This window comes from Pagrus major, chromosome 2 (genome assembly GCF_040436345.1).
Source record: "Pagrus major chromosome 2, Pma_NU_1.0".
Classification (NCBI taxonomy): Eukaryota; Metazoa; Chordata; class Actinopteri; order Spariformes; family Sparidae; genus Pagrus; species Pagrus major.
Window position 1 is genome coordinate 30,553,377 of NC_133216.1, and position 27,123 is coordinate 30,580,499.

Below are 27,123 nucleotides of genomic sequence, written 5' to 3' on the forward strand. Positions count from 1 at the left end.
GAGCAGCAGAACCGTCTACCACGCCTTCTGTGACGTGATATTAAAGCTCCTCTCAGCTGTTTTGTTAACCATCACTAAAAGAGAGTGACAAGAGGTGAACTACACTCTGTAACACTACTATACAGGACCAGCAGAGTAGCAGCTCCTCTGAAGTGAAAAGACTTAGATTGAGTAAAATCTACCAGTTAAACCAAAACCATCAATATTTTAAAGGAATAGTATAAAAAAGCATTCTGGGAAATAGACTTTCTTTGATATGTGATTATCAATAAAGATTCAGTATTCGTTCTTTATATTAATCCAACCAGTATTTGAATCTAATTCTAACATCCCAGGGAGAATGAGTAGTGGGTGTACACTTCAGCTCTCTGCCTTCTTTGTTTTACTTCAATTTACAGATTTCTAAAGCTGCCCTCCTGCCAGCTTCTCTCTCCTGATCTTTCTCTGTTTTACTCTCTGTTTTTCTTTCCTTTCTTCATCTTTCTCCCTATCGTTTTTTTAACTCTCTCTCTCTGTCTCTCTCTCTCTCGCTCTCTCTCTCTCTCTTTCTCTCTCTCTCTCTCTCTCTCTCTCCAGAAGCTGGTGCTGTTAAAGCCTCAAACAGGGTGGTCCAAACTAATCCAAAGTAAAATAATGAAGCTGCTCGGCTCCTTTTTAGTTTGAACTGAGCCACAGTCACTGAATAAATTTCTAGCTGGGAGAGCGAGGGGTGAGATGGAAATGGAACAGGTAGAGAGGTAGTAAACTGTGACGATGTAATTAGAGTACAGAGTAGAGCCTTAATAAGCACAGATGGCTGGTTTATTCAAAGAATAAGGAAGTTTGCAGGCTTGTCTTACACTGAGAGACAGAATTTCCAAAATTTGAGCCTTCATGACCCAGAAAAATCCTGTAACATGATGTCAGTGAACTGCACACTCCTCTGCACTAAACTGGCTGATTGTGGGTGATAAAAGGAGTGTGTCAGTTTTAGCACATGGTTGATTACCAGAGAGTCGAGCTGCCTCTGAAAGGGGAACTTCTTTCTTGATTTTGTCCCGTTCTGTCGGTAATGATGCATTCCAGGAATGAAATGAGTCAGAGACACTTTTTAAAACACTGAATGTTTTCAAGGCTCAGACAGATAGCTAACTGTTGCTTAACTGTATACACCAGTGCAGCGCCCGCTCAAAGCATGCTGCTCCAAAGGGGCCTCTTGGTTGGCCCGTGGCATTTCTGTGTCACTGAAGACACACTTTTCCTCATTAAATTTGGCATTTTTTTTCTATATAAGTTGCCAGAGACAGTTACTACAACAACACAATAGTGGAAGGAGACAAGGACATGGTGAGTTAAAGTCTTCAGCTCTAAATCACGTCACATAATCACCTCCAGTCAACTGCGGGAGCCGCCCGGCTCTCACTGCCAGGGACAGACGCTGTTTTTCAGGCAGAAGTGTGACAAAGAGTCGGTAGGACAGACAGATGGACAGACAGGAATAAATTCTGTATTTTTTTTCTCATATAAGATGCTGAAGACACGACATGCAACCACATCACTGTTGTATGGTCCTGTAACGTTGCTTTGTGGGTTGAAGTGTGGGATGTTTGTCTTTTATTTTGAGTGATATCCGCTGGAGGATCAGAGGCAGAACAAAACCATCCCCCCATTCACCTCTGTAACTTTCACACAGATGGTGTGGCCGAATATCGGCGCATGATTCCCGCCTTGAAAAGGCAGTGTGAATGGTGCTAAAATTACACCTGACACTGTGCTTCATTAGGTACTGAACAATACACCTGCCATGACATAGTTGCATCCACCAGAAGTGCTTGAGTCAGTGCATCATTTGGGCGCTGATGTTTGGCACAGATGATTGGGTAATGTGAGGGCTTTACAGATCCTGTCTGAAGCCTCATGAACTGACTCGCAGACTCATCAGGGCCACCCGATAATATCCAACAAACTGACTTTAAAGGAGGAGTTATACTGTCAGATGGTCTCTGCATGTAGACTTTTATGGTGTTGCACTCGGGTTGAAACCCTAAAAGTGACAGAAGGAGTTATGAGAAAAGTGTAACAGTGGAGCTTGAGAGAAGTGTCGACCCCGCCACACACCCGACCAGTCGCTGTGTGAAATTTGGTGTGGTTGCCTACCAGTGACTCTCCCTAAATCACATCAAAAAGTCTGCCAATGGCATGAAGTAACTTCACCTAGTACAATCCACTTGTTTGGTTCGTTTTCATAATGTACCATGTCCATACAGTCAATTTTATAAAAAAATCTCCAAAAAGGGAGGTTGAAAATATGTTTATTTCTGCTTTGAGATCTTAGAACCATGCATCATTTAGAAATGGCACAAAATCCTGTTAGTCCATGGTATGTGCCACTCTTCATACAGTATACATATCATGCCATCACTGTGCATGTGTACAGTGGGCAGTGTAATTAGTTTGTTATGTTTAAATGACAATGTGAGCCACTTAAATGAAAATCTGGAGGATACCCACAGTCTGTGATCAAAAGATATCTCCGTTTCTACTTCACTCACTCATTCTATCAGGCACGCATACACACAAACATACACGCACACAGATGCACACACGCACACACACACCACTCTGTCTGGTCTGCAAGCTTGTAATTCATAACATATCAGAGCTTTGCTCCCTCCAGCAGCCTGGCTCCTAATGTATTTGTAATGACAATGAAGAGAGTCTCTCTTCCTCTCTCTCTTTTACACACACTTTCGCACAGACACATGTACACACACATGTGTGCACACACACACACACACACAGGCACATGCACAGATTTTTGTATCCTACTTGGAGCCTTTTTAAGTCTGTATGTTTAATGTTTTCTGACTCAGCTGTCGAGCTCTGTACCACTGGGATATTAAGACAGAAAAACATCATCAGGACAGTCCAGATAACCAAAGTCTCTTCTCCTAATTGAAGTTGGTTCCAAGGTGGAGCTGCTGAGAAACTCAAATTCTCAGCATGTTAGTCGATTGGCTGCTTGTGAAATGTTGAAGGGTTTGACATAAATGATTGAATGAACTGTGCTTTCTCTGTGTCCTCTGCCTCTCCAGAAACTGTTTGGCAGCCACGAACCTTCATCTGTTCAGCTCTGGGTCTCCTACAACCGCCAGCCAATGAAAGCTGCCCAGTTTATGACTCGACATCCAATCACAGTAAGTCTCTCTCATGTGTACTTCAGCAATAATTCAGAAATGAAGGATTTCAGAAAGTCTTATCAGGATACTTAATGATTAATCGATGTTGAAGTAGGTATCAACCCTCAGTAGTTTTTTTGGCACAGACAGAAATGTTTCAAACTGTTCAGTAGCATGAAGCGTCTGATCAGATTCATTATCTTGTTTGTTTATTCTTAAAGCAGATTTTTTCTGACTTAAAGCTAAATTTAAAGCTCAAGATATATTTGTTGTGGTGTTGTTTGTTTTGGGCCTACAGTGTATTGTACAAAGCTTCATAAGGTGTTAGACCTCAGAATTAAACTGATGATAAAGATTATGCTCCCCCAGTGATCATCAAGTTTATCAGCTTGTATAAATTTGGCGATTTGATCATTGTGGAGTGAGAGATGAGTCACAGCTCTGCTGCGCTCCTGTCTGTTTCAGTACACTGTGGATTACTTGAAATAAACAAACTACATATGAACAGTGTGGTTTCCATTTCTAAAAATATGTTACACAATCGACTTCCTGATTTAGGAGGAAGAACCGCCTACGCTTCGCTGAACAGTACACAAGTCCATGTTTCCACAGTGATATCCAGTCTTTTCACATTGTATCCAGTCATTTTATTGCACCCGCAGTGTAATCAGGAAGGAGCTCAGTGAAGTGAGGATGACCTCCTCTTTCTCCCTCTCATCCTAACAGGAGTACTACATAGCAGATGCATCGGAGGACCAAGTGTTTGTATGTGTGAACCACCTGAACAACGTTACACACCTGTACATCTCAGACACACAGGGCCTGTCCTTCTCTCTGTCACTGGAGAATGTTCTGTACTACAGTCCTGAGGGCTCCGGCAGCAACACACTGATCAGGTACTACACACACACACACACACACACACACACACACACACACACACACACACACACACACACACACACACACATTTCTTCTGTGGTGGCAGATGTGCCCAGATTTCTTACTTAAATAAAATTAAAAAAATAAAAAACACTGTCACTCCTGCCCTCCATGCGTTTTCTGCTTCTTATCCTTGGCAGGACTGTAGTGATAGTGGGTGAAGCAAAGTAGCTCAGACACCTTTCTCCAAAGCTACTTCCACCAGCTGCTACAGGGTGTTGTCCAATGAGATGTTGTACTCGTAGCTGAGAGTGCACATGTCACGTCATCTGTCACATCTAGCCTTGATTTAATACAAATGAGAGCACTAAGCTCTCCAGCTTCACACAAATAAATGCAAAGGTAGATTGGGTAAATAACACTAACGCACCAAAACAGTGCATTAGAGGTTGCAACATAATTCAAGTGATTAAATATTTAACACATTTTAATATTTTTTAATATAAATAAAAGTTTTTAAAAAGTGGATTTAATTAAAAGGAACCGATTGTAGACCTCTTTAAAAATCTAGCAGCTATTTTGGCTACTTTTACAACTTAAAGGGGCATTATGTAGTTTTGGAGAAGATATTCAAAGTCAGAATTGTAATATTTATAATATTAATGAGGTAATAATACAAACATTTTTCCATAAGTAAATAAACCAGCTGTTCTCAGAGGAAAATAAGGTCCTAGAACACTGTTTGAAGCTAGAAAGGTGGCAGGGTCCGCCACATATAAACAAAGTAAAACAGTATAAACTGTGTTGTCCTTTAAGGTCAGTTTGTTTATTCAGTTTATTCAGTCATGAAAACAAAGAGAGTTTGTTTATTTAGTTTGTTTAGTCAGAAAAAAAAATCAGCCAATGAAGATCTTTCTCTGCTCATTAACATTTATTCACCAAAACAACAGACTGCTCCTTTAATTTTAATATTAGGCAACCCCACATATGGTCTTCTAGAGTGAGCTCTAACTTCTGCACAGGCAGCTTATTGGAGACTAATCCCTTAACATTTCATCTATAGCACTTCCAGGACTCTCTGTCTGTTTTGGCATACGATTAATTGAAGGAAGTTGGTATAAAAATAATATTTACAAAAAAATACTCCAAGAACATGTTATGAGCCAGTAGGTGCACAGAGCGCTGTTCTGCATACCACTATAAATATCATATTATTATATTACATTCTTTCAGTATAAGAAAGCACCTTGGGTGCAAGAAAGCACCTTGGGTGCAATCTCACCTTCTGCAAGCTGCTCATCCTCACACTCACCCATGTCCCACTGACTGATAAGGAAACGATCTCATGCTGAGTGACCAAGAACGGCTCCAGGTCCACTTTCACTCACAAACTGTTACAAAACAGAAGAATTAGTAGCTGGTGTTGTCAGGTGGATATACTACGAAGCAGTTTGACATACCAAGGCTTTCTTTGCATTAGCTGGCTTGACAAAACCTAAAACCCCAGTCGGAGATAGCAGGTACCATGACGGTGGTTAACTAGCTGTGTTAACCCAAATAACCTTCTTCAAGCTCTGTGTGCGTTCCCATAAAAAGGGGCATTTGGTTTCATTTGATTCTTCTTCCCCACAAAACTGATTGCATACTGCCTACTTCAGTGACAAAATTATTACAGCGAAAAGCAGTCACTGCAAGAATTTTCCTATCTAAAGAGATAAAAATATTGTGTTGTCTAATGTTTGCATCAAGCATGAAAGTAGCTTGACAGTGTCTGAGTAGCCCGATGCCTGCAGATCCATCTCCATGACAACTGAGAAAGCAACATCCTCTGAAGAAAGCGTGTTATACAAGAATGAACTATCATACTAAATATGAATACAGCTGGATAAAAATCAGTCGTTAATTTGCTCCTTTTGTCTTTGTAGAAGTGATGAATCATGCCATTAAGGAAATTGCAGCAGCATAGAAAAATGAAGTCAGTGTGTACCTACAAGACAAATCAAGCAAGTAATTGAGCTCTAGTGACCTCTAGTTCCCTTTACAAATGGCTGATAACACAGATAAGACAAAGGCTGTGCAAACACGGACGAGTAATGCTTCTTTATCTGATAGAAGACGATCTATTGATGTGAACTCTGAGCTCTGTATTCATTGTTTTTCTGCTCGGTCTTCTCCATAATCTCATCAGGAGGATCCTGTGTTGTTTTGGCAGAAGCAGTCACACAGCGTTGGCTCAGGTGTTTGTCTGACAATGATGATTCTTTCTGTTTATGTGACACTGTGTCTTCTGTTAATTAAATAAGCTGTGGATCCCTGTGCCTTCTGTTTCCTGTGCTGCACAGGCTGCTTAAAAACAAGTGTCTTGTATGCATGTATGCAGTTTTCTTACATCATTTCTGGATAATGGAGTTCAAGCTTCCTGTTTACTTCTCTCTGCTGTGTGAAAAGTTGCTCATGAAGCTGTAATTTCAAAATGCTGACGCTTTTAGTTCCTCTGTGTTTGCACTCTTGTCTTCTTGAGCCAAGTGTACAAGAACATGTAGAGCGAGTTTTCAAAAATCTAGAATCTGGAATGAATCAGCAAAGTGTCGTTTTTTAGCCATACTGAGGCTGGAATTGGCACACGTCTCTGTTCTAAAACCAAAAGATATTTTGTTACAAGTGAAGCATTGGTCCCTGTTTACTGTTGTATCAGCAGCTGTGGTACATAAATCAAAAGTTCCTCCTGATGATGATGATGACGTGTCCTGCCTCTGTTTCAGGTACTTTGCCAATGAGCCTTTTGCAGACCTGCACCGCGTGGAGGGGCTGCGAGGAGTCTTCATCGCCACGCTCATTAATGGCTCGGTCAGTGAAGACAACATGCGATCCGTCATCACTTTCGACAAGGGAGGGACGTGGGAGCTGCTTCAGCCGCCTGCTGCCGACAGCCTGGGAGGAACTGTGGACTGCCAGGTACCCGACAAACCTCAGAAACTGGTTTATTATTATTATTATTATTATTATTATTATGGCGGATGTTTGGCTCATGTTTTTACCCAGCTGTGCCATCACAGAGGCTTCATGACCTCTGCTTCTTAACAGTGTGGAGATGCTGTACAGAAGAATATGGTTTGGGTGTGCAGGTGTCAGACTTGTCTTTGTGAGAAGCAGAAACTATGGTTCCATTACGGATCATGGATGGATCAGCTCAAAGAAAACTAATTTGCAACAATTCTGATAGTTGATTAATGGTTTGGATGAAGCTTCTCTAATGTGTCCATGTAATTTAATATATTTGATTCTGGATTACTGTTGGGGCAATGCAGGCAGTTGTCCTGAGGCCACAGACCCAGAGGTTCACTATGTATCAACTGGTTTCGCTCATTTGATTAACTGCAAATGAGTTGGGTAATTTGCAACATTAAAAGCAATCATGATTTTCCATTTCGATTCTAAATTGGGAGTTTATCGAAATTTTAATTTCAGTCATCGAAATCAATAGCAGGTTGTCGCTTCTGGCAGTACTTTTTTTCTCCATCCCTGCCTACTTGCGTGTCTGAAGAAAAACACTTCAGATGAGACAGCTATTTTACTGATAGCATGCAGCTGCACTTAAAGACACCTACAGGCTGTGTGTGTGTGTCCACACAGACAGTGTTGCTGCTGAAGCAGGGCTCCGACCTGTTTGACTTTGATAATTATCAATAAATATGATGACGTGATTTTCCTTTACCCTGCTGAAAGAGCGAGAACGTGTGAGGGAGAAAGAGAGGGGGGGAGGGAGAGAAAAAAAGAGTGCACAGGAAAACAAGCTGCCCCTCACCTGTTGTGTGTGTCCTCTTCATGCCTGTGACATATTCTACACATACAAACTGTAGTGAAACGCTGGTATGATGGCGACATGACTGTCTACAGGTCGTTTTTAGGTCTATGTTTGCCGAGAACCGCATGCAGGTCGCAGTGAAAATATGCAAGATTCCTAACCCTAGATGAAGCGCTGCCGCAGCCTGTGTCCAGCCTGTTAGTCTGTGAGCCTATGATGGTAACTCTGACAGCATCAAAAATGTTTCAGAGATCCTTCATTGATTTGTTTAGGAGGAGGGTTGACTTGTAGGTGAAGAACTGAACAGAACAGATAATGTTGCCAGAGATCCTGTATTGATTTGTTTGGCAGGAGGGTTGACTCTGAATAAATTTGAAAGACAAAACTTTGTAACAAACCAAATTTCTTTCTTTCCTTTGTTGTCAGACAAAACAATCAGTTTAAACTTCTTGGACATTTTACCATTTTACCCTACTTTCTGGCTTTCTTAAGACAAAATCATGTTCAATTTATTAAACAATTTATATACAAATTAAAAGTTATAATCTTGCACATCCTGGTTCTAGATTTAGTCTTTTACTCACTCACTCACTTTTTCACTCCTGTAGGATTTGACAGACCAATACTTTCCGCATTCAAACTGCTGGTAGTGACAGTATTTTGATAATGATAGCTCATTAGGTAGAATGTCACAGGTTTTACTGCAGTTTTTCCTCACTAACTCACTCCTGCTGGTAGACAGAAGAGTATTGAAACCATCTGACCCTCTCCTCTCCTCTCCTCTCCTCTCCTCTCCTCTCCTCTCCTCTCCTCTCCTCTCCTCTCCTCTCCTCTCCTCTCCTCTCCCTCTTTCCTCCCTCCTCCCTCTCAGCTCAGTAAAGGTTGCTCTCTCCACCTGGCCCAGCGCTGGAGCCAACTGTTCAACATCCAGCTGAGGAGGATGCCCATTTTATCCAAGGACTCTGCACCAGGACTCATCATGGCCACAGGTGGGACAACAAGTTTGCAACACAGCTTACAAAAAATGGTGTCAGAAAAATGTGCTGAAAATTCCAGTTGACATAAAACACCAGACTACCTCTTTTAAACTGCGATGTGTGGCAAAAAAGAATCTAAATATTTTTGGACCACATACACGTTTTTGAAATTAAGTGGTTTGGATCACAGATTGTGTCTTTCAACTGCTTCGTCTGTAGTTACATTATTAACCCTTCCTGAAGCGGTTAAATCTCATTTTAACACTTCATTTTAACACAATCAGAAATCCCTGGAGCCTGTGTGATGGACAAAACACATCTTTTCTAAAACGTGTCAGTTATTTTGGCAGGAGTGTCTGTATGAGAATCTATTAGTCAAGACAGATGAAGAGACTTTTGGTGCCATCTGCTTGAGGATGATCTCACTGACAGAGCTGGAACTGCACAAGCATGTGTTATCTTTCAGCAACTTCCTCTTGTTGTGATGATACAGATAAGTTCGCTCTACGCAGGAAAGAAGCAGTACAAACCTACAGGTCTTCCTCTGTGGTGATTAAGTGGCCTTTCTGTCTTTCTTTGTAAATAGCCACATCCTGTATTGCCCAAAACACAGGAAATACGGCTGCACTCTGCAGAAGCTGCTAGAAACTTGTTTTTCAGTGAGTCAGTGTTGAAGTTTGTTGTCTGTGTGAAAGCCTGAGAAGAAAATAAAAATGAAAAGTCACAAGTAATATGAGACCTGTTCCAACATGTTGTAGACAGATGAAGTGAGGTGGCAGGAGTTTCTCTGCCTTGCTTGCTGAAGCAGAGTTTCTTCCTGCAGTTCGAAGCCTCCTCACAGCTGGTGAAAAGCATTGATTTGGTGATATTCTCCAGTGTCTAGGAGACTGCTTCCTCTGCATCCAGCCAGTCCCTCTAATTAAATTCTTATTAGATAATGGGCATGGAGAGAGAGGGAGAGAGGAGGAGGAGGAGGAGGAGGAGGAGGAGGAGGAGTAAGAGGAGGAGAGGACTGGCAATCGACGGTACCATTTGCTTCGTTATCGCTCTCAAACAGATGGGCTAATTACTGCTGCAGCACCCAGCGGGCCCTCGACGGGTCAAACACACTCATGAATACAGACTGGCATATACATACACAAACTGCACAGACATGTTTACATACATAACAGCCTGAATAAACTGATACATTCCTATACACATTTGACCAATATGTCATTTGAGATTATTTGAGGGTTATATATTCTGATGTATTCTGATAGAGGTGTGTTCAACCAAATTATCATAAATAAAGTAAGAGATAATTCCCAAACAGGTGTCCATTTTGCCTCCAAATTATTGGACACTCCTTTGGGCATTATCCCATTAACACCATTGTAAAAATTAAGACTAATAGAACTTTAAAAGTAAAGTAAAGACGCATACACAGTGAATGTTTGTGTTTCCCAGTCTCTATCTGTACAGCAGTGCAGGGTCTTCATTTGTTTATTGTCTCGAGCCCCTGACTCCTGATGTGATGATATTTAATGAGAGTCATTAGCCCCCTTTTCTACAGAGATGGAGTGTAATTCATTTCAGAGGCATTTTTACAGCCCTCGACAGGGACACAACAACCCGTTATTGTCATTTTAATCTGCTCTTCTTGGAGTCATTCACCCTGAGACGAGATTTGATTAACAGGATTGATGTGTGCAGATGTAAGTGAGTGACTGTGTGCTCTTCAGTGTCAAAGGCAGACACTGCTGGTATTAATCATCCAGTCCATAAATTCCATTGTTCTTGATGGATAGGAGGAGTGATCCATATTGTAGATGGATGTGTTTGTGTGTGCTGTATTATTTACCATCTTAGTTTAGCCTGTTAGCATGAAATCATTTGCTACACATTACAATGTACAGCTGATGGGATTGCATCAGTTTTGCAGATATTTGGTCATGAACTAAAGACATTTGACCATACTGTGGGGAGAAGGAACGTCTTTGTCGTTTGAACGTCAGTCCATCCACCGGCTGGGATTAAAGTAGTGGTGACATTGTCATCCCTACAACCATGCTGCTGACATGGCTAATTAGGATATTGTCTCTCATCTTATCTGTAGATATTAATATGATATTTTGCAAGACTTTGAGTTGAGAGAAGATGTATATAGTCATTTTAGTTATGGGTGTCAAACATGGCACATGATTATTCTAAAATTATGTTGGGCTCTGCCCCTCCTCACTATGCCTGGCTTTCTTGCATAACATTTGCCAAAGCCCTGCAACACACACTTTTTTTTGGCTGAAAAGTTGAACATTTTCAACTTGCACAGTTGTGCAAACGACACAAATTATACTTTCTACTTATAAAAAAGTATTTTTATCGGAACACAATGCAAAATGTTCATTCTAATAATTTTATGGCAACTATTATTTTTTAGTACACTTGCTGCATGGCTCTATACTTTTGACCTTTTTAAGCACTACAAATATTCAAAAGGTTCATGAAATAGTCATTTTCTAAGAGCAGGGTTATGGAACAAAACAGTTTTGTAGTCCTTTTATACTGCATAAGAAAAAAACTATTCTAAGACACAGATGGTAAGTCTTTTTAGCCATACTAAAGTGCTGTGGCTATACGAAAGACAATGTCAGCTGGTCGTGTGGACCAAACGGATGCCTTAGCTTTTATGTGTCTTACATTTTGGGCTGCTTTACAGTGAGCATTACAGTCTCACAAGTCAACATGACATGTCTGTAGACTTTGAGTCCTGTTAGTTTTCTGACAAACAAAGTGGAAAAAAATAGGTTCAGTTTCCATTTCTGCATGTTTGATTTCATTATTTTTCTCCTTGAATTGCCTGAGCAGATCATTCCTGATGTTCTGCCTATCATTTAACAGCATTCTGTCAAAGGAAAGTATTTGTCAGTGCATACAAAGGCCACATGCATGAAAAAATACAGAATGCTATGGTTGAGTTCTTGGGTTACAGATTTTCCATATGTGAAAGCAAAAACAGTGGTCACATCAAGTCTGTAATATTCAGGGGAAACCCCTGTAGTGTGTGTGTGTGTGTGTGTGTGTGTAAAATGCCTTTCTGTCCTCTGGTTGCAGGATCTGTAGGCAGGAACTTGGCCAACAAGCCTAATGTGTATGTATCCAGCAGCGCTGGAGCCCGGTGGAAGGAGGTCAGTACAAAATCTGACACAGATGACAAGAAAAACACAGCTTGTAAAACAGAGTCACAAGCAGCTCGTCTGTCAAAGACCTTTCAACATGTCACAATACATTTTATTTCAGTGCCTGTACCCAGGCATTATGAACCTTTCTGCAAGTTTTGTGATGACTGACCTTTTCTTGAAAATGCATCTAGAAATAACTAAATGTGAGCATCGGTTCAGACTTGAGCTTGCATAAGTTTCATAGACAGATCGATTTCATAGATGCAGGGCGATAATTCTCTGTCGGTTCTTCACTATTAGTGACCCCTTTCACATTACACGTTGTCATCGGACCCCCTGTTAATATGAAAATGTCAATGTGAGCAGCTTTAAATCATTTTAAACCTTGAAGATTCAACTCAATATGTTGCTTTGTTCAGATGCAAATACTGAAAATGTGTTGTCATTAGATAACTGCATGTAGATGATGGTCAAAAAGCACTGTCCTACAGATAAATCAACTAACATTAAAACCTTTTCTATTGACTCAGTATACTTACATAAGAGTTCCAGGCAGCTTCACTTCCCCGTTCTTCTTGTTCTAGAAACAGTTATAGAACTGAAAAAAGCCTCTTGGATGAGAGGTGAAACGTCTTCAACAAACTGAAACACGTCCAGTTGCCTACGATATAGCACTTAGATTTACCATGACCTGGATGACTGAGAACCTTCATCAACTTTAGGAAACAATCAGCGCTCCAGCTGGCTCAAAAGATGCAGTATGATTTATAAGATTTCTGCATTTAAAAGTCTAGAAGGACTAGACCTTTGTTATATATGTTGTGTAGTTGAGTACTTGCATTATCACAAATGTTTCCAACAACGTTTAAAACAGAGTTTACTCAAGGTGCGTTTCATGTCACTATATCTTCTAGGAGAGAGTCAGAGAGCAAGTAAGGAAGTTATTGAATGTGACTAACGTCACGCGAATAAAACTTTAAAATGAAAACTTTTAAAATATTCATGTGATCCTGCCCTTTGAGCCTCTTATCTAATCAAACATGCTTTTATTCCTGAACTCATCTTCCAGTGGTTTACAGTTTAGAATGAACCACTACTCTACTCAGTCTCACGTCAGCTCCATGTTTCAACAGGAATTGCATCATATGCTAAATGACCTTTTTTTGTTACCTATTACTGTATGAGCATTATGTTCTGATGGTTCTGATGCTTTCTGTTGTGCAGGCACTGGCAGGCCCTCATTTCTACACATGGGGTGACCATGGTGGTATCCTGATGGCAATCGCACAAGGAGGTGCCACCACACATCTCAAGTAAGTCCAAATGGCCTCTCTAAATGTTCCTCCAGGACAGAAACAATATCAGACTTGAGCTCAGAAGCTAAATCTGTCATTCAGTTGGCTCTACCTTCAATTACAGCTTCAAACATAAAACCCAGAGAGGCTGTATTTTTTACTGGAAGGCTTTCATTTGAAATCTCCACACAACTTAAGGGGGAACCTGGGGAGTGAAGCCCATAAACGTCACCTGCCCCAGTGGATGTGCTCATAACTCGACAGCAGGAGCAGATTGTGTGAACATCAAGCAGCCTGTTGTAGGAAAAAAGTAAATAGACCTTTCCTCAGTAAACAGAGGTGTAATACAAGGTGATACCGTATATTAATGTGAAAATGGCTGACCTGGTTTACATGCAGAGAGAATTCACTTATCTTACCCTGGTTACTCAGTAACCTGGTTTTGCCTTCATATATACTAATGTCAAAAGCTGTGTTAAATTACCAAGTTATAATGCCTGGTGTACTCCTTTATTGCCCTCATATTAAATAGGTGTTTTGATTTTCATTACTCTTTCCTCTCAGGTGTTCAGTCAAAAAAACTGTGGGTAGGCAGCAGATTATAAGGAAATTCTGGCAACTGATCCTTTTTTTTTTTTTTTGATAAAGAATAGATACAGGCTACCAACAATACATGGGAACCAGCTGAAAAATCATTGTTGCTTAATAAAATTATCGGTTAAATACCGCTCATGTCTCTATCAGGTTCAGCACCAATGAAGGCGAGACGTGGACCGACTTTCAGTTCTCAGACAGAAAGGTGTACGTATACCAGCTGCTGACTGAGCCCGGGGAGAAGAGCACCATCTTCACCATCTTCGGCTCCTACGCCGACCAGAGACACAGCTGGCTCATCCTGCAGGTCAACACCTCTGACGTTCTGGGTAGGTTGAGAGAGAGCTTTTATGTTCCTCAGCTCTTAGCAACAACAGCTCATACCAGCTATTTTTAAGTTTATGCTTGAGCTGTAGTACTCGTGGACTACAGATGGTTTCATTTATGTGGAGTTGATCATTTTAACGAAGCTTAAAACCAGTTGTTTGTTTGTGTTAACTATGACTGGTTGCACCTGTCTTTAAGACGACACTACAACACTTCACTGAGTCACAGTGTCACAAGACTGATGTGGAATGATTCATTTATATAAGTCTTGTAGTAGACAACAGTAAAAAAATAAAATAAATAAAAGACAAGAAATTGTTTCTATGTAGGAACTTTTCTTGTGTAAAAATTCAGAAAGTATCGCAAAAAAACTTTCTTACCAAAGTTTCAAGCTTAAAATCCAGATGGCTACTTTTCAATCAACCAGTTTATTATGAGGTTTAACTATTACTATAAGGTAGATGTAAAGTTTGTAACCTCTCATAGACAATTATACTAAGTTAAAACACACTTGAATGAAAGACTCCCCACTGTGGTTCAGTAGTTATAGTTATAGTTATAGTTACCAGTCACACTTGGTAGCCATGATGGAGGTGAAGCAGAAATAACTGCGTGCGAGTATGACTCACTACTCACTAGTATGAGTACACCTAAAATACTAGGTGGGCTAGTAAAGGAGAGAAATCTTCTATTTTTTTTCAAGCCGTGAAACTTTTGATTAAAGCTACAATATAGTGTGTTTAATCACTTCAACGTCCTCTGCAGGGATAGAGGAGAAAGAAATGGATGACTGAATAACAAATGGACCACCACTAACATTAACATGAGACTCTGAGCTCCTTGTCAATGTCAAATATCTATAGTTTGTCTTTTTTTTCTTTTTTCCCTCCAGGGGTGCCATGTTCTGAGGCGGACTACAAGCGCTGGTCTCCTTCAGATGAGCACGGTAACGAGTGTCTGTTGGGCAGAGAGATCACGTTTAAGAGGCGAGCTCCCCACGCTACATGTTTCAACGGAGAGGAGTTTGACCGGCCCGTTACCATCTCTAACTGCTCCTGCACGCGCCAGGACTACGAATGGTTCGGGACCCACACATGCACATGAAATACTTCATAATAATAACATGTTGAAATCTGAAACCAGAAATAGCTCACTTATGTATTTAGTGTAAACATAATCTTTGAATTGAATTACATCTGTGACTAATTCATTTGATTGAATGTGATTTATTTTGAAAAACACCAGTGTGCAGACCAAACTGTAAATTTGGCCATTGCTTTCACCTTTAGCCACTGCATATTCATTTTAAAGCTGGGGTTGTTGAGATTGTAGAAACCAGCAAGACCAAGCTAAATAAACCTCCTCTCTCCACACCTCTCCTCTTAAACACATGAACACACACTGCCTGACCTCACAGACACTGACTGCCACGTATAGTGGTGGTTTTAAAAAATTGATTAACATAGATATCTTGATTCCTATCCCCCACGATTCAGAATCATTTCATGAATGTCAAAAATCTTTTTCTTTTAATGTTCATTCATAACGTGACAGAACGAAAAAGGCGTAAATAAACTGCTAGAGTAGTGCAGCACCCGGACAATTTACAGCGCGCACACAAGCGTTATCTTGAAGTCCATGTTCAAACAAGGCAGAGGTGTCTTTTATTTAATGACTGGATAAAGACAAGCATTAAGCAGGCCAGCACTTTTCATGCCTTCATGAGACTTTACGGTGTAACGTTAACGGAGTGGAGCAGCAGTCAGTAAGAAACAAGACCAGCTGACAACCTCTAACAAGCTTACAAACACACACCGCAGCATTCAACACGTTAAACAAACTCTGTGGTGAAGAAAATAACTCTGCTCAAAAACTCTGCTTCTGCTCAGTGTCTTGTACAACGATGGACCCCCAGAGCTAGCAGTGCAGCAGAGAGGCTGCTCTCACTGCTGGACTTATAACGTTAATAACACAGCAGAGAAAGCCCCGTATTCTGTTATCCACATACACACATTACTGTTCGATGCTTTCAAATAAATTAATTTATTAATTATTGCTGTTAACTTTTTCAAGATCATTTATTTTAATTTCCAGTTGTATCTCATATTGTATTTCAGAAGACTAAGGACACCAGTGAATGGTTTAGCACAAAGTATACTGGAGCAAGAGGCTGAAAATAGTGCCCCCTTTCTATTCCTCAAATCGAGAATCGATCCAGCATCAAAAATTGATTCTGGATTGAATTGGACCATCAAGAATCGGAATCGAATCGAGTCAAATCGAATCATGAGATTCACTACCCTAGCTACATAGCTTTTGCTGGGCAGCAGGGAGATGTGTTAGCGGCTAGATTTCCGCATTCCACAAGCTATTTTATTCTGATAAATACATAAATAAACTCATTAATTTAACTCTGTTAAATGCCACAATCATATAAACACAAACAACATACCCATCGTGAACATAATTAAGTCTAGAAAGGCTGCCAGGTGTGACAGTTACTCCTTAATGCTGTAGGTGTATACATTGTGCTAACATTGGCTGTGAATGAGTCTGTTGCTGCTACAGCGGCTCTCTTCTTTGGCTCAGAGGCTGTGTGTTTTGTGTAACTGTGTTAGAGGCTGAACGACAGGCTCAGAGGCTGTGTGTTTTGTGTAACTGTTAGCTGCTGAATGACAGTGTCAGAGGCTGTGTGCTTTGTGTAACTGTGTTAGAGGCTGAATGACAGGCTCAGAGGCTGTGTGTTTTGTGTAACTGTGTTAGCTGCTGAATGACAGTTTCAGAGGCTGTGTGTTTTGTGTAACTGTGTTAGAGGCTGAACGACAGGCTCAGGGGCTGTGTGCTTTGTGTAACTGTTCAAGGCTGAACGACAGGCTCAGGGGCTGTGTGTTTTGTGTAACTGTGTTAGCTGCTGAACGACAGTTTCAGAGGCTGTGTGCTTTGTGTAACTGTGTTAGAGGCTGAATCACAGGCTCAGAGGCTGTGTGTTTTGTGTAACTGTTTTAGCAGCTGAACGACAGTTTCAGAGGCTGTGTGCTTTGTGTAACTGTGTTAGAGGCTGAACGACAGGCTCAGGGGCTGTGTGCTTTGTGTAACTGTGTTCGAGGCTGAACGACAGGCTCAGGGGCTGTGTGCTTTGTGTAACTGTGTTAGCAGCTGAACGACAGGCTCAGAGGCTGTGTGCTTTGTGTAAATGTGTTAGAGGCTGAACGACAGGCTCAGAGGCTGTGTGCTTTTTGTAACTATGTTAGCAGCTGAACGACAGGCTCAGAGGCTGTGTGCTTTGTGTAACTGCTGTGTACTGTGAGCACAGTGCATCGTTGTCATCGCTAACTGTCTCAAACTAACATTTCCTCATGTCTCACCAACATGTAAGAAAACACCTAACATTATCATAATTAATGTAAACAATCAAAATTGTATGTACTCAGCACTCAGTTGAAAATGTTGGCTTTATTTCCGTTCCATTACCATGCTACTTGCTCGCTAATAGCTTTGGCAATACATCCACCTATTCTTGTAGAAGACTCTGGTCATGTGCAATGAGTGCACAGGCAGAGTGCATGCAGACTCTTAATTAAATTATTACTGCCGAACCAATACACTGTTTAAAGCATAGTCTGCACATTTTTATTGCTCCTTGAGCTCCTATAACAACGCATAATGAGTCTGTTTTAAAATGCACATCAGGTGCTTCCATTCATCACAGGGCAGAGGCTAACTGGCTGTTTTTTTTTCTCTCCCTGTGTTTACTCTCCCAACCTGTCTTCCTCCTCCTCCTCCTCCTCCTCCTTCTCCTCCCCCTGCTCCCCCTCTTCCTCCTTTTCCTCCTCCTCCTCCCTCTCCTCCTCCTTCCAGTGACTATGGCTTCAAGCTGAGTGAAGACTTGTCTCTGCAGGTGTGTGTGCCTGACCCTGAGTTCTTAGGTGACCTCTATGCTCCTCCAGTGCCATGTCCTGTCGGTACCACCTACCGTCGCAGCAAAGGGTAAGCTGTTTTTGTCCAACTTAACAGTGCAGAAATGGGCAGCCTGGGATTCTTCTGTGTAGTTTATTAACATAATGTTTGCATCTGCAGCATGAGTGGATTCACATTTCTATGAGTTTTCATATGATAAGCTTTTTTCCATTGTGTTTAATTGAACTTTTGTTAGGTGTTGTCCAATATTTTCAAATCACGGAGATCTCTAAACTGCCTTGCCTCGGGGCCCCATGGACTCTTGAGCTAATCAAATCCACATTCACCCTTTTGTAGCAACATTTTTTATTTGTATTTATTTTTGTTATAAAACTGCAGGACTGTACATGGTAAGATACATCTCAATTATCTGTTTCTTTGTTTTACCTTTGTGGTTTATCTCAAATTGTGTACGTTGCACACAAGTTCAAATTTGAACCCATCATCTGGTGCCTAAAACATCATATTTAGGACATATACTCATCACTTTTTTTATCATTTCTATTAATTTCTTACCAGAGAATTCCCCAGAATGCAAACAGGCCTTTGTTCTCCTTGGTTTATCACTGCTGCTGCTGTCATTAGATGTGTTTGGTGAGAGCACCACCAAGTGTTGAATTGAACAAAACTCTTTCTGTTCCGGCTGCAGCTACAGGAGGGTATCAGGCGACAGCTGTAGTGGAGGAGACGTGGAGTCCAGACTGGATGGAGAGATGCTGCCTTGTCCTGTTGGAGGTAAACCTGCACTGTATTAAATCCTTGGTCATGGTGAATAATAGGTCTATAAATGTCTATAAATCAGAATATAAGTAGCTTTAGCCTATATTAGCAGCTTTTACTTTCTTGTGAACTGTTACCTCCAAACACACATTTGATAGTATGTTATGCCAGTTTTTGTTAGTTTGTGCTGTTTATATCAGTTCTGAGTTCTTAACAGTATTTTCTGATGTACCTCGGCTGCCAGCAGCAGACCTTCATCCTGCTCCAGTTTGGCCAATTTGTTGTTGCTGTTATTTCCTTTTATTTACATGTTACAGATATAGTAGATACTTGCAAATTTCACTACTGATTACATTAAGTACTTGTCCTTAATGTAGTATGAAAAGACTGAAAAATACTTTTTCTAAAAAAATAAAAAGTTATAATTTTTAAATTAAAAGAATGGGTTTTAAAGGGTGTTTTTATTGAAAGAATTTAATTTTTAAAATAATGATTTTTTTTTACAGGATTTTTTAAGTGGTGTAAATGATTTTTTGTAATTTTGATTTTCTGTAAAATAATGGAAAATGGGACGAATGTGGGTAAAGTCTTATCTCTGATTGGATATTCCTACTCTGCACAAATAAAGTGATTGATAATCACTTGAGGACCCTTCCTAAATGTTAGTCCTACACTTCAGTGTAAGTAGGAGTGAAAAGCTTGATATATATGTCTTATTCTTTACTGTAAGAAAGCACTTTTTTTCTCCTAAGATGTCTGTTTATGCCATTCAGTTGTGTCATTTTTGAATCCTGAGCTCCATATGTTAGGAACCAAAATCCAAAAGTCATACATGTTTGGGAGATTTCCATCTCTGAATTGTATCTTGTATTAACAGCGAAAAATAAAACAAGTTGAAATCTCGGCAATAATATATTCTTTACAAAGCTTGGTTTACTACACATATGAATACAGACTCATAATTATGTATCTTATGTATATGTATGTATGTACAGTATCAGTATTGTGTGATTGTGATTGTAAAGTGTCTGTTTCCATCAGTCCTGTCTCCTGATATCTTTCAGAGAGTAACGAGTTCATCCTGTACGCCGTGAGGAACTCCATCCATCGCTACGACCTGGCCACCGGCACAGACCAGGCTCTGCCTCTGGCCGGCCTCAGAGAGGCTGTGGCTCTGGACTTTGACTACGACAGGAACTGCCTGTACTGGGCTGATATCTCACTGGACACCATACAGGTTAGTGAGGAAGCAGATGACCAGGAGGTTTTTCTTTTACTTTGAGTGGTTCAACAGTTTTTTTTTTAGTTTCTCAAGTGAAACAGAAGTGAAGCAGGGCTGTTGATGTCAGTGCAGAGGCTCGACAGGTGCTTATTTTGTAGACACTAGTTGACATTGTGAAATGAATGTAACTGCAGCTGCTCAGCATTATGCACTACTGTAGTCTCATTTGTTTACCTGTCTCTCTCCTGCAGCGACTGTGTCTGAATGGCAGTACAGGTCAGGAGGTTGTGGTGAGGAAGGATCTGCAGAATGTGGAGGCTCTGACCTTTGACCCCATCAGTAGACTGCTGTACTGGGTTGATGCTGGAGCGCAGAAAATTGAGGTATAGAAGTGTTGTGCATGCGTGTCTTTGTATATGTGATTAGTACTGTTCAAAGACAGGAAGTGTACAGGAATCAGCGAATCACAAATTTAGATTTATGTACTGTTGTAAATTAGGGCTGGGCAATATGGCCTTAAAATAATACCACACTAGTTTTAGGTTCTATTGCACTCTATACATGATACATATCTTGATATTTAGAAATCTCTTCAGAAGCACTTCATTAATGCTCGGGCTGAGCAACAAAATCAAATATGACAACATTTCTGACCAAAATACTCCCAATAGAGATTTCTGATCATTATTCATCAGTAATGTGGATATAATGACTCAGTGGGTAAAGACAAGTATTAGAACAAGTAGAACAGTCTAGTGAGTTCAGAAAATAACATCACTTTATTGTAATGAGCCTTTAAAACAGGAGAAGACAACACTTATGACATATCACCATATAACCATATCCAAGATCTAAGATCATGTATAGTCTCACATCACAATTCTAATATAATATTGAATTAATATCCAGCTGTGCTGTAGAAGCATCTGGGCCTGTTCTTCAAACAGACTTAAAAGTCCGAAGTTTTAACTGAGTTCATGTTTTTCTTTTTAGAATGATGTTGTGTATTTATCATACAGGTATTTAACTCCGTATTGTGAAAAAATGAATGGACTGATTCTCACTTATCTGCATATTCTTCATACTTGAAGAGTAATTGAAAATGAGTCACTTGTATCTGAGAACAAGTTCATATATGTGGGTTCACTCTAAAAACTCTTGCCCTGATCCAGCTGCATGTGAATAAGCCTGCAGACGTGTTGCTCTGACAAGAGCTGCAGATACATTTGAAGCTGAACTGTTTTTCACACCAACCTTTGACCTGATCACATTAATTTAATTAGTTGATTTTGCTCTGTCATACAAAGTTTATCAGAGGTCATTAAGTGAAACTGATGAGAAAAGTTTGACTCTTGTTGTGTTTGAAGGTGTCTAACCCTGACGGGGACCTGCGTCACACTCTGCTAAACTCTTCTATCCTGGAACATCCCCGAGCTCTGGTCCTGCTGCCTGGAGAGAGGTAAACATGGTCTGCATTAGTATTGTTTTGTGAAAGTGTAATTCTGATCCGTTTAATAAAATACAAAATGCACATTCCTTTAATGGTCAGAATTGTGGCATTAACTTCCGCAACCCCAAGCTTAACACAGACCATCAGAATTTCCAGCATCAGCCCTCAAACAGCCCATAGTGGAAGAGATGACCAGGCAACCTTTTCTCACACTCGCTCACATGCAACATAACAAGAAAGTTGCTTCCACTTCTGCAAACATGGTTCTGCTTTTATATAAGATGAGTTCAGCTGATTAACAGAGTAACCCCCCTGTGGTTTTCCATCTTTGACTTTGTTTTTCTCTTTCTTCTCTTTTCTTGTTGCTCAGAAAATGAAATTAAGTGTTACTGTACTCGCTTCCTTTTTCTCTCCTGTCTGGTCTCTCTCAGATGGGCAAATATGAAGTTATATATATCGCAGAGGCCAGACAGACTTTAATTATTGGTCATGGTACAGCCTTTGATCAAATATGTATCTCCATGTTAATATGTTACATAGAACACTTCAAACTGGTTGAAGTGTCCGTGTTAGTGCTTAGCTCACTAGATCTGTTAGTTTTTCCATAATGACAATTAAACAATAAACCAATATTAAATGTTTTCATAATATGTGTCCCACAGTCTGATGTTCTGGACTGACTGGGGAGACAGAGCAGCTGGTGTTTACCGGAGCTTCATGGACGGGACCAATGTGTCCTGCATCGTGTCCGAGGGCGTCCGCTGGCCCAACGGGATCACCGCTGACGACCACTGGCTGTACTGGACCGAAGCCTACAGCGACCGCATTGAGAGGGCCGACTTCACCGGCAGCCAGAGGAGCGTTCTCATGGAGGGGCTGCCCCACCCGTATGCCATCGCTGTCTTCAAGGTGAGACCGAATATAAAATAAATTTACAGCTTCAGACAAAAACAATTTGTCTTGTGTCATAAAATGGTTTGATTAGATTTTAAAATATGTTAAATGCTTGTCAAGGTAGGTGGTCTTACATGTGTTACACAGTGTTATGTCATGCACCAATTCTATTACCTGCCTACCACCCACACCATCGTTTTGCTTTATTTCGGATTTAAACCAATTTTAATAGGGAACCTGAGAACATTAATGAGTTAAAAGGAGTTGGTTGCCTTGTTGAGAAGTTGGAGGTGTGCAGCCCGTCACCTGCAGCTCTACATCTTACAGCTAACTGAGGCTGCTCCTTGTTCCATCACTCCTTCAGAGTGAAGAAAACTACTTCCTGACATATTTTAAACTGATCTGCTGTCAACTAATGATGATTGTTGTCTTGTTTTGTAGAAGCTTTTTTGATGAATGATAGTGGTAAGTGCTAAGCTCGCCGATGAAAACTTCCTGTTACTAGGCACCTTTATAATAAAAGTCAACTTGCATTTTCCCAGTGAAAGGCTTTCAATGTGAAACTGCAGCAGTAGGAAATTTTGGGTTTGTATTAGCAGTAAATTAATACAGTGCTTTACAGATAATGAGCGTCTACTCTTGTAAAATGTCCGGTGTGATCGGTAACACTGGTGTTGACATAAGTTTTTCAACTGGTGGGTAAAAGTCCTGACTAAGAATCACTTTTCACAAGCTCATGTTGGATGCTGTTTTCAGAATGACCTGTACTGGGATGACTGGTCCAGAATGGGGATCTTCAAAGCTTCAAAAGCTGGTTCCCAGAGCAATGAGCTGATTGTTGGCAGACTTACCGGAGTCATGGACCTCAAGATCTTCTATAAGGGGAAGAACAGAGGTGAGCAACAAAGACAGAAACTTGAATGTGATATTATTAGTAACTGGGTCTGTTTCAGTTTTAGACACATCACACACTCCACACTGACTCTAACTGATTTAAACAACACTGTATTAAACTGAGGTCCTGATCTCTTGTCCACCAGGCCACAACGCCTGTGCCGACCAGCCGTGCAGCCTGCTGTGTCTGCCTCAGCCCGGCCACCGACACACCTGTGTCTGCCCGGACGGTTCCCCGACTGTAACCATGCCCAATGGAGAGCTGCAGTGTCAGTGTCCCACCGGCTACCAGCTCCAAAACAACACGTGTGTCAAAACGGGTGAGACAAAATCACAGTCATGATGATCTTGTGCTCTAAGATATATCTATGTTGTCTCTGTTGGAAATTAGCTCTTGGTTTCAAGTCTGATTGATGAGTGGTTGCATGTTTCTTTCCTCCAATCAGAGCACAGCTGTTTGCCCAACCAGTACCGCTGTTCTAACGGCCGATGCATCAGCAGCATCTGGAAGTGCGACAGTGATAACGACTGCGGAGACATGAGTGATGAACAGGAGTGTCGTAAGTATTCAGCAGCACCACTTTTCGAAAGCTGTTTCTATGTGAAGAACTGCAAATATATTCAGTCGTCCTTGTTTGTGTTTTTTCCACTTTTAGCTACCACGACCTGTGACCCATCCAACCAGTTCCGCTGCGTGGCCTCAGGGTCCTGCATCCCCCTGGCCTTCAAATGTGACCATGAAGACGATTGCGGAGACAACAGTGATGAAGAGCACTGTGGTAAGATTTGGATATCGTTTTTTTATGTTTTGTACAGATGATAAAATGACAAGGAAAATTATACAACAGTAACATTTAAACCCATCAGGTTAATCAAGGATCTGCTGATTAGGGAAATAAAAACCAATCTAAGTTTTTGCTTCCCTGAATTTCATTTTTCTGATTGACTACTTTTGTCTTGTTATCGCCGCTCGCTCTCTTCATTCAGTCTGTATCTCGCTCAACCACTGCTGCTGCTCTCTCTCTCTGTCTCCCCCTAATTCTAGTGGGGAGTCAGTGCCAACTTCTTATAGTGAACAGCCACCAACAATTCCTGCATAGCATGCCTCTAAGGTTTATTTATAATGACATCTTCATAATCTCCTCATAAGCTTGTATTGTCCAGCCTAACATTTTCCTAACACGTTACTAACGGCTGCGTGGGAGTATCCATTTTAAAAACCCAGAAGAAAGTGAGAAAGAATTCCTGGATCTGTCCCTTTATCTGGATCTGCACTGGAGGTTAATGGGGTCTATTCTGGACCAAGACCCTCCTCCATTCAAGTTTGGTGGAAATCCATTTGGTAGTATCTGTGTAATCCTGCTGACAAACCCACCAACAAACAGATGGGGGCTAAAACTTAACCTCCTTGGCAGAGGTAATAAGCCTTTTCATCGTATTTCCACTCCAAACCTATTTAATGTGGCACTGGGAATAGCCTACTAAAATCCTGTTAACACCCAGCTACGCCTCCTTTAAACCTCTAACTATCGTGACAGTCTGCCTCTCTTCGTGTCTATGAGTACATTACAAGCTGCAGCAGAGTCCAGGAATTTCCTTCAGATTACAATGAATGCTAAATTGTAATTTTCATCTGTACACTCAGTTTCTCCCTCGCTATAATCCTCTATACAAAGGGCAGTAGTCTCAAATGATGCAGTTTGCTAAGATCCTTGGAGCATTATTCCACAGTCAGTGAACTCTTAATGTGAAAGTCAGGTTTTGAGAGAATGAAACATTTGTTAAACTGGCATGAAAATCATTTACACTTTATTTTAGTCTTACCAAGATTACTTCAGTTCTTTTGACTTTGAGTCACTCAGACTCACTGCAGAACTGGCATCTTAATGAGTAAGCAACCAAGGGATTCAGTGTGTTGTCAAATATAGAGATGATAATAACGCACAAAATTTAGCTTCCTTTTACAGGTCATTAGTTTATACTAGAAATGAGCGTTCAAAGACTTCACTTTTCTATCTTATAAATATATCTCATCATTTCTTAAAAGACATTTTTTACACTTCCTTCTTTATTTCAGCAGATAAAGTTCATACTAATTACACATTACAGTAATACATTTCTGATTGTGTCACAGTAATTACATTCTAAAGCAAAAAAAAAAGAGTGTTGTTGCCTCATTTCCAGATTTTGTGTCATTTCAGCCAGAGCTTATGCTTCATCCTGTCTGTTGTGTGTGGCACATTACGCAGGCTAGGGGGTTTAGTCGTAGCAACGTCATCATGTAGAAACTTACTGCACGTCACATGGGAACAACCGCAGAAACACAACACCCTTTAAAGATATACTATGTAGGAATTCTGTGTTAAAATGTTTCAAACAATCCTGGGTCTTTGGTCTGTTCTACATGTTGTTGAGTCGTATAATTGCATTATCTCAAATGTTTCCAACAATGTTCAAACCAAAGAAATCCACAAGTTCACTCAAGGTGACAGTGCCTTTCATTTGGTCACTTCCAGCATAGGGAAGTCAGCGAATGAGACTAAACTTGAGGTGAATTAAACTTTAAAATGTTACCTCATTTGTGAACATTTGTGCCTGAGTCACATAAGATAGATTTTCACCAGCAGTGGTGGTTGTTTAATGGTGAATTAACCACCAGCGTCTGTAGGATCATTTGTGTTTTTCCTTCTACTCATGCAGTGTTTATCTGCTGCTAATAGACAGATTACTTTACTACGTTAGCTGTGAGCTAACGTTAGCCAGTGCGGCCCACAAGGAGAGTGTGTGTGTTTGTGTGTTTTTAAATTGAGGTAAACTCTCACTATTCAGCCACTCTCCAGAGACTGTGATTCTTCTTCTTTCCCCTCCTCTCTGTGATGTCTCTATGAAGTAGCTTTCCCATCCAGCTCCAGTCAGCAGTCAACAGTAACAGTAACGGGACATAAACTGCCACAGAGACAACTGAATTCTCCTCAGCAGATCGCTGCTGCAGTCTGGCTGATAAATGGGATTGAAGATAAATCCACTTTTTAATCAGAAAAGTAAAAAAATAATCTCTCCTCCCACCAGTAAACGACTCCTGATCAGAGCAGAATCTCATGTGATGTTATTCCTCAGGTCTGACTTAGTCCAAGTTTAAGTGTATTTGTTGAAAAAAATAGTTTATGCTAGTTTACATTTTGTATGTTACCTTTTATTGGATTCTTAAGCACACACATTAATCCATGTAAGCCAACTGACCCTAAGAATTTTGTTTATCAGTTCTTGGTTTTGCTGTAACCAAGGGCAACAGTGGAAATGCACATCGTTTTTGCCTCACTGACTATATTATCGATGCATTCTCAGAGTCTCACCAGTGTGGCCCAGGAGAGTTTACATGTGCACGAGGTGTTTGTATCCGCGAAGCATGGCGCTGTGATGGAGACAATGACTGCAGAGACTGGTCGGATGAGGCAAACTGCACAGGTGATGATGATACTACTAAAAAAATAAAACTCCAAGATCTGTTACAGCAGAAATAGAATCTCATGAGAAACACAGAGCATTATCCTTCATCACAGACTCAGGAATAGTCACACAAACAATATGCTCTTTAATGTTCTTGTTTTTATACACTGTGCTGTGTTTATTTACAATGGTAAAAATGTATATTTGCAAATCCACTAATTGTGTATCTCAGTTAGAATCATGACATTTCAGATTAAAGGAGTTCAATGCTGTCATCTATGAAGCAACTCCCTGTCCTACCAGCTTCTCCAAGTCTTTAATACCTCTCTGTTTGTCCCTA

General features: G+C 40.6%; 1 protein-coding gene across 2 annotated transcripts in view; it reads left to right on the top strand.

Annotated features, from left to right (window-relative positions):
* The window catches only part of sorl1 (sortilin-related receptor, L(DLR class) A repeats containing), a 102,410-nt gene that overhangs the window by 54,302 nt on the left and 20,985 nt on the right, over nucleotides 1–27,123 (top strand). For both annotated transcript variants that reach the window (XM_073491798.1, XM_073491806.1), the window contains exons 7-25: nucleotides 3,075–3,176; nucleotides 3,885–4,054; nucleotides 6,803–6,995; nucleotides 8,717–8,834; nucleotides 11,916–11,989; nucleotides 13,208–13,296; nucleotides 14,023–14,201; nucleotides 15,092–15,278; nucleotides 18,058–18,186; nucleotides 18,806–18,891; nucleotides 19,941–20,113; nucleotides 20,350–20,481; nucleotides 21,466–21,557; nucleotides 22,211–22,457; nucleotides 23,199–23,337; nucleotides 23,483–23,656; nucleotides 23,783–23,896; nucleotides 23,993–24,115; nucleotides 26,682–26,801. In XM_073491798.1, coding sequence (XP_073347899.1) covers nucleotides 3,075–3,176; nucleotides 3,885–4,054; nucleotides 6,803–6,995; nucleotides 8,717–8,834; nucleotides 11,916–11,989; nucleotides 13,208–13,296; nucleotides 14,023–14,201; nucleotides 15,092–15,278; nucleotides 18,058–18,186; nucleotides 18,806–18,891; nucleotides 19,941–20,113; nucleotides 20,350–20,481; nucleotides 21,466–21,557; nucleotides 22,211–22,457; nucleotides 23,199–23,337; nucleotides 23,483–23,656; nucleotides 23,783–23,896; nucleotides 23,993–24,115; nucleotides 26,682–26,801 — 2,641 coding nt within the window. The remainder of the gene's footprint in view (nucleotides 1–3,074; nucleotides 3,177–3,884; nucleotides 4,055–6,802; nucleotides 6,996–8,716; nucleotides 8,835–11,915; nucleotides 11,990–13,207; nucleotides 13,297–14,022; nucleotides 14,202–15,091; nucleotides 15,279–18,057; nucleotides 18,187–18,805; nucleotides 18,892–19,940; nucleotides 20,114–20,349; nucleotides 20,482–21,465; nucleotides 21,558–22,210; nucleotides 22,458–23,198; nucleotides 23,338–23,482; nucleotides 23,657–23,782; nucleotides 23,897–23,992; nucleotides 24,116–26,681; nucleotides 26,802–27,123) is intronic.